Below are 7,648 nucleotides of genomic sequence, written 5' to 3' on the forward strand. Positions count from 1 at the left end.
AGAGTAAAATACTATTTCAGAATACAAGAATCACCACATTTGCCTCGAGAAGAGCTTTGGTGAGCGAGAAAGCACTCGAAAACACAGTACGGGTGGCGACGCCACCTTGACGTGTCCACACCAATCGCCATTATAAATTCTGTCGGCGTCTGCTAGAGCCTACATAGTTCCTTATCCGTAAAAAATCACTACATTTTCCTCTTCAAGAATCAAAGTTTCAATGAACTTCGTTGAACCAATGTCACCAAAATACGAAAAGTTCACTTTGAAATCCGTGACGTGACGCACGCAGACTTCGGCGCGAAATTTAAGGATGAAACTATGACCTTGGTTGTTTCCTCTATTATTAGCCTATGATGGTGACAACAAAGGGATTAGTGTTAGGGCACATTTAATAAACTGAATCCAATCACTGTTTCACTTTCGCATCGCTTTCACATGCCTGCACATTTTCGCCATTTTGGCCTCCTTTAACGTTACGACATTTATCGTAAATCACCACAATGCTTACCCTGTGGGTAGTGCGCACTGCGTAAGCTCACAGAGAAGGAGATATGTTGTGGAGAAATTGCTATCCGCGCTGAAGATCGCGGAGGTCGCAATTACATACCACCTGTGAACGAGTATAGCGCTACGTAGCCACCAATATTGCAGGGCGCACAGCACAGCGCAATGAAAATTCATGTCGTCAGCATGCAACGTGTAATGATTTATATCTAGGAGTACACTTTTCCGGAAGTTCCGCAGAAAGTAGTTGTTCACAAGCGCCTGTACCGCCACGCGTCCAACTAATATAAGCGTGAACTCACATGGTATCATGCACAGTACAATTCATCGATCCCTTTCGGAAGCGATTTCGGAGAACTTATTATTTTAAACGTTATGCTTGGGAAACTAAACTGTGCTACCTCGAATCGTTGTGAGAGTGTGAATGGACGGAATCGCGCTGTCCCTTATTAGATATCTTCCATGACAGGATGTGCTAAAATTGTGTTGTGTGTGTTAGCTCTTTATTAATTTGTATTTTCCTCTAAGGCGTAAAGTATATTGTTACGAGTACTGTTTACTTATTTGTCAATCTTATATCTCCAATGCAGAAGCCTTGTACCAACTTGAATTCGGCCACGTCAAAGACTGGAATCAGGATGTAAAGCACTCGCTTCCTTTGCAGCAGCAGCACAAAATTTTCTCCTGTTTGAAGACGACAGCTCGCGACCGCGAAAAAAGTCAAAACCAGGAAACATAGCCAGGCTTATAATTATGCAGAAATTGGCAAATTAGGCTGCCTGCATTTTCCAGAGCTCATTGTCACGCACTCTATTTGGGTCAAAGGAGAAGTTGGATAGCACTCAGACATAGCTTGGCTTGTACTTCGTATTGAGTGCGACTTTCTTCACAGCAGGCTGCGCGTGGTTGCGTAACAGCAGAGCTCAACAGCAGAATTTGCGATCACATTGATATGCAGGAAAGTCACATGATTTCAGCAGAAACTTCGCCTATGATGTCATACTGCTACTGAACTTTCAATTAATTGAATACCTTCTGCCAGGCGTCGCATAAGTATCATTCTGTGGCTGGTGTCCGTGATTGGTGTGTCACTGGAAGTACAGTAAGCTGCGCCTGGCCGCTTAGCGGTCATCAGTGTGTGGCCAGCTTGACCACTGCCAGAACCAGAGTCGACAGTCACGTGTCGCTTACAGGAAAAGAACTCTACCAAGCAATATGTCTTGCTTCTCCTACGCAAAACGCCACGAATAATATTTCAAGCAATCTTTTTGCTCACAAAAGGGACAAAACAACCAAGTTCTATGGTGCCGGTGTTCTTTAAGGCAACTGAAAACGTACCGGTCAGAGTGAATAATCACAGAATGGTAACGCGAAAAACACCGCGAGACTCTTTTAAGCAAATTTTTCGATATGCGGCGACTATGAAGTGGTATAAGAACAATACGACGCATGCAGCAAACAGTGGGAAGTGAGCGCGAGAGCAGTTTGCATTTGTCCGCAGCCGTTTGCTGCACAAGCGTCCACTTCGCGCGCACGCCCCGGCGCTCAACATGCCATTAGCTAGCTCGAAGGCAGCGCCGTTTCTCAGCGTGCAACGTCTTTTACCGCAGAAGTAGCACAGAATATAGCGAAACGAGATAATCATATACGCACTCTCATTATGAGCACTAATTGTGGTGCGAATGAATGCATCACCACGGCCGCTGTTTTTTTTATGTAGCGGCCGTGGTATCACACTACGCAGAACAAAGTGAACGACTTCATAATACAGCTTACAGGCTCTTCCGTTAGGCTGCGTGACGTGACGGTTTCTTGTGACTTTAAACGCGATTTAAAAATATAAATATTACTGAGATCGTGAAACGTATGCTTGAATTTGCCAATATAATGCATGATCTTTTCATTCCCATCAAGACATAGGCGTGCACAGTGTTCCCCATTAGGGGGGGGGGGGCAAAGGTTCATCGCAGCACGCCCCCCACCCTACTAAGTCAATGTATGGGGCAGATTTTGCGCCCCCCCCCCCCTCTTAGGTGACTAGACGGGTCAATCTACGGGGCAGATTTTGCGCCCCCCCTCTTAGGTGATTAGGGGGGGCGGCCGCCCCCCTGCCCCCCCCCCCTGTGCGCACGCCTATGCATCAAGACCTAATCTCACGTGCTGGCCAGTTATCAGTATGTTTAAGATAAGTGTAATGAATTTTTTCCAAAAGCTTACTTCAAGCTTTCCACATATTCAATTTGTGTTGTACGCCAGGCTGCACACGAAGTGACGACACAGATTCATGACTCGTGACGCAGATTCAGGCCCACGAGCGCACCTTGAACCGCATCTACCAAGCGTACCTGGAGCTGAAAGCGTTCGCAGTGCAGCGTAATGACGGTTCTGGCGGTGCCCTTGGTGTCATATATCCTAATGCATAGGCTGTAGTTGAAGCTTTTCCTCTAGAGTCTGCACCAACTCTATGGAGGCATGGAAGCCTCCAGAAAACACGCAGCATTTTAAATGCGAAAGCATCTTATGCTCGGGGCAGTGTCCATTCTACGGCACTCCAGCGTGCGCGCGCTGTGGGTCGGCGTGAAAGGAGGCACGTATGTTTGAGCTAAGATGTCTGGGAAGAAAAAAGGAGTCATTGCCGTCGTTCTGATCAATATTTTGTCGGCTATCACGAGGCTATTCTGTGCATTCGCTCTCGTTTAGCTTCGGGAGGATAAAAACAAAAGAAAAGATTACTCAATATATCCCTATCGGAAAAAACAGCGTTTCCAGTGCCTCCCAGTGCCTTTCAGCGCACTGGGTGGCACTGGAAACGCTGTACAGTGTGCCCCAGTGTACTACAGCGCGCTAGGAGGCACTGGGACAAACTGTACAGCGTGGCCAGTGCCACCCAGTGCGCTGAAAGACGCTGGGAACACTGTACAGTATGGCCCAGTGTGTTACAGCGCACTGGGAGGCACTGGCCACGCTGTACAGTGTCTGCTCGCGCACTGGGAACACTGGCAGCACATTGAAAAAAACTGGGCGCACTGAGTGGAATTCATATAAGATTTGGTATTGGGTCGCGAGAAGTCAAAAGAAAAACTTACGGAAGGTCTTAAAAATATTCTATTGTGTGTTCTGTACATATCTAGCTCCAGTTTTAGTTAAGCGACGGAGGTTTGTATACGCTAAAGCAATCATCTGTCGAGCGCTCGCGTGCGCGCTTTCTCTGAAGTGTGTGATCAAGTGTTGTAAATGTAGTTCATATAACTGCATCGAAACAACTTATCATTCGCAACACAATATGACATTAGTATTAGTCTGATAATAACATCAACCTACGCTAACAGCCAGTCCTTCCATATGGGCTCGTACCGGTGAAAGCCGCACGTCACCGGCAACAGTGAGCCAATGTAACGCTCAATCTCGGCGTTTTTAGCTTCTGATTCATGTAGTCGAAGGTGCTAATATGGCCTCGCTTGAGTCGAGTATGATCGAAACTACATTCGAAAGGTTATTAGATTCTTGGTAATTGAATATCCACGTTCTTCACAGCGATCGTGGCGCACGGAGTACAGCTCTAAGCCTAACGGTCGGTTCGGCTAGGATGCTGTACTGCGGCTGTATAGTACGCGGAACGTAAACAAAAAGAACAGAAAATGTGTTCAAACGGGTGACGAAAACTAAAGCCTTCAGTGTGCAGGTCAGATACACATTGTTGTTTACGTAGGTATGACTGACTGCTTAGCAAGCCAGTGCGATTGCCGCAACACATCTGCGGTTACGCTAATATTTTTTGCGGCAAAACGGGCTAGAAAGACGTTCCGATCCAAGGCAGCACACAAAAAACAAATTAACTACCTTCCCTTAGGTTCTCGCGAGCACGAAGAAACTGAAATCTGCGTTTGAAAACGAGAAAAATGAAAATACTGGCTACCGGAGGTAGTTATAACATGAAGAAAAAAGTGCGAGTATCTCGTCTTTCAGGTGTGGTGCAGTCTCGCAGAAACATAAAACGACTAACGACCTGTCTTAAAAACAAATGTGACAGACTAAGACCACCGAACCGAACACGACGAAAAAGATTAGTGCGACTAGACCGTTCCCACACTGATCCCCATATAAATACTGCAAACACACGGTGCAGCTTTTGCACGTTTATACGTGAGCAATGTAAAACCTGTAATGTGTACCAGAGTTTAGAGACAAAGAAAAGGTTACATATGGTGGCCCGCGTGAAAATAGAAAAGTCTCATCCTCTAAGAGACCCGTTTCTACGTGCAGTTATTCAGCTGAGGCTTGGAAGAGTTTTACCTTCACTCGTTGTCAGCTCGGACTATGTGCATGGGGCGCTCTATGGTTATCTAAAAGAAGTAGTTGGTGCATGCAATTTTTTATTGGCACGTTTCTCTAGCGAATATCTAGCGGGAGTAAAACGAAAAAGGTTGTATAGAGACCTTCTCGACATTGTTTTACCGGCACCACTTTACAGGAGTTTGTACCCTGCTGGACGTGGCGAAAATGTACTGGCCCGAGTAAAAAAAATGGCTGTCCCATCTAGTTCAAAATCATTTTTCTTTAAGCTCCATACAGGGACTCTAGAAGTTAAAACGTGGATGCATGAAAGGGGACTGTTTGTACCGTGGGGAACGCACTGTTTTCTCTGTTGTAAACCTGAAACCATCGAACATGTCTTTCTGGATTGTTGGGAAGGGATGTTCTTCTGGGACATTCTGCAGAGAACTATAAAAAAAGATTTACCGATTGATGCCTACGGGATCAGGTTTTTACCAGTTAATGAAGAAGACGATGGAGCACCTTATGATACTGTTATGTTGCTCGGCCTTCACAGTATTTGGAAAAAGTACATGGCAGTTCGCCATGCTGATATCAATACACTCCCCATTCGTGAATATTTCCGCCAAATGATCACGAAGTTTATTGAAGAGTGTAAAACTAAAGACCCAATTCCAGAGTGGCTCGAACATCTTGAGCCACTTATCCGTCTAAAGGAATTCTAGTCACTATGTAACCATTCCGGTAATTACCTCTGTATGTACTGTTTATGCACTGTAATATTATTGTATGAGGTGCAAAAGTAAGTAATAAAGAAAAAAAAATTCAGGTGTTGTGCAGCGGTAACGTGTCAGACTCAGGATGTATCCTGCATCGAGGTGGTGGGTTCGACTCCCGCTCGGTGTCTTTTTTTTTCAAGGTTTTTCTTTTTTTTGTCGCAGTGCTCGCGTATTAGCCCTAATTACGATCCGGGTATGACCACAGCTTTTAGAAACAATTTAAAAGCCCGATTTCGGCCCGTAACGGGTGGCCCAGTGTGCAGTGCGCCAGCGTCCAGCGTGCCTCGTGCAGCGTCCCAGCGTCCCAGTATCCAGCGCCACACTGGTCCAATAATCAGGTATGGCACTGGGACAGTGCCACTGGGTTTTCCGATAGGGATTTACAACATAAATATGAACTAACAAACAAGCACTCAGCATACAAACTGAAAGGTAGCTAAACAACATGTTAATATTAAGCGGAATGGTACAAACGCGAGATAGTTATACCAATAATGTCACCGTCGTAATATCATGGACACCATCGAGGAAGACACACGCGCAGGCATCGGTGGCAGGTGAGGTGGCGGAAACGCTCAGCCGTCGGTGTAGGTGCAGATGGAAGCGCCCGGTGAGTAGAAGTCAACGGCAGGACGGCCTTTCAGCGTTCGTCAGCCTGAATACTGGTTTTGACACGGGAGACACTCATCTTGCCTGGCCAACGTCAGGTGACCAGAAGCTTGGGTCTGTGCCAAGGTGGGAGCTCGCAGCGGTCTCGATGCAGGAAATTTGCCGGCCACCACTACGGCGCCATAGTCAGTTTTCAGGCCGCCACGTCTCTCCAGTTCTACCTCCGTGATTTCTTCTACCCAGCGTCGGGGCTACGCATTGGTGGAGCTGGTATTAGGTATGTTCACGCGCCCCCTTTGCACATTGCTTCTTTGTTGATTTGCAACCACGAGAGCTCGCCTTATCACAGTCAGTCGTCGTCCTTTTCGTCCTTGCATCGGCGTCTTTGGTCACACTCGCGCACATTGCGAAGCCGGCACTTCTCGCATCAAATCGGTGTAAGAAACCATCACGGATAACGAAATGCTGTATTTGACGGTGCATACCTAGCTGAGAGGAATGTGTTGCGAGTGAGGCCGATGCAACAATCCAGAAGTAAGGCAAGCCAGGTTTTTTTGTTGCTCCAGAAGTATGCAGGTGACACAAAGCGCAGACACGTCGTACGTTGGCAGAGACGGGTACTAGATGGTATGGCCTATTGGGACTGAGCGCCTGCGTATGAAAGTGTGTGTGCAGGTTCGTAAACGACGACAATGTCGTAATCGCGAAGCGGAAGTGTCCAACGGGCGAGCCGGCCGGACGGATCTTTTGAAGAGGAAAGCAAACACAATGCGTGGTGGTATGCAGACACGCTAAATCGGCTTCCGTAAAGATAGAAACTTGCCTATAGCCCATATGATGGTTATAAAATATATTTCTGCTACGAACTAATTCACATCCGCTTTTATTGGCGCACCACTACACTCTAAAAACTGAAACTCCTGCAGTGAGAGTTACAGAGCTGTGTTACTCCCACAGATCTCATTATACTCTCTCTCGGGGAGGCGCTTTACTCTCTTTTGGCCAGGAGGAGTGAAAAGGCCTTTCACTCCTCCTGGCGAAAGAGAGTAAAGTGCCTGTTTCACTCCCGCATCCCACGAGAGAGTAAAAGGTTGTTTTACTCTCTTGCCATATAAAAGCTTGTCACAGAGCTTGTTTTAGTCTTGCAACTCTCCAAATATAACGAGCTGTAAAGAAAAGTTCGTGCAGTCTAATATCTTTGACAGTAGCTCAATCGAAGAAGTGACGGCGATAGATTCCTCGTCAACTTATCGCGACGAAAACCGCTGACATGCACAAAGAATCTGCGATCATAAATGTACGCGATTATATATACTCACACGTACGCACACTCTGAGTCAGGTCCTAGTTATTAACTGACTAAAATGCTATGGACAGAAAGCACGAGAAAAAAAAAGGGGGGGGGACTCTTAGTTTCGCCTTTAAAACGCGACAGCGGTATTGGTACACACGCATGGACGCGCGCGCGCGCACGCACA

The 7,648-nt window shown here is 46.5% G+C and overlaps 1 protein-coding gene across 1 annotated transcript in view; it reads left to right on the forward strand.

Annotated features, from left to right (window-relative positions):
* LOC119391432 (endothelin-converting enzyme-like 1) overlaps positions 1-2,930 on the forward strand; it is a 144,452-nt gene extending 141,522 nt beyond the window's left edge. The window contains exon 8 of the mRNA XM_037659112.1: positions 2,808-2,930. Within this exon, the coding sequence (XP_037515040.1) occupies positions 2,808-2,930 (123 nt within the window). The remainder of the gene's footprint in view (positions 1-2,807) is intronic.
* Positions 2,931-7,648: the final 4,718 nt, after the last annotated feature.

This window comes from Rhipicephalus sanguineus, chromosome 4 (assembly GCF_013339695.2).
Source record: "Rhipicephalus sanguineus isolate Rsan-2018 chromosome 4, BIME_Rsan_1.4, whole genome shotgun sequence".
Classification (NCBI taxonomy): Eukaryota; Metazoa; Arthropoda; class Arachnida; order Ixodida; family Ixodidae; genus Rhipicephalus; species Rhipicephalus sanguineus.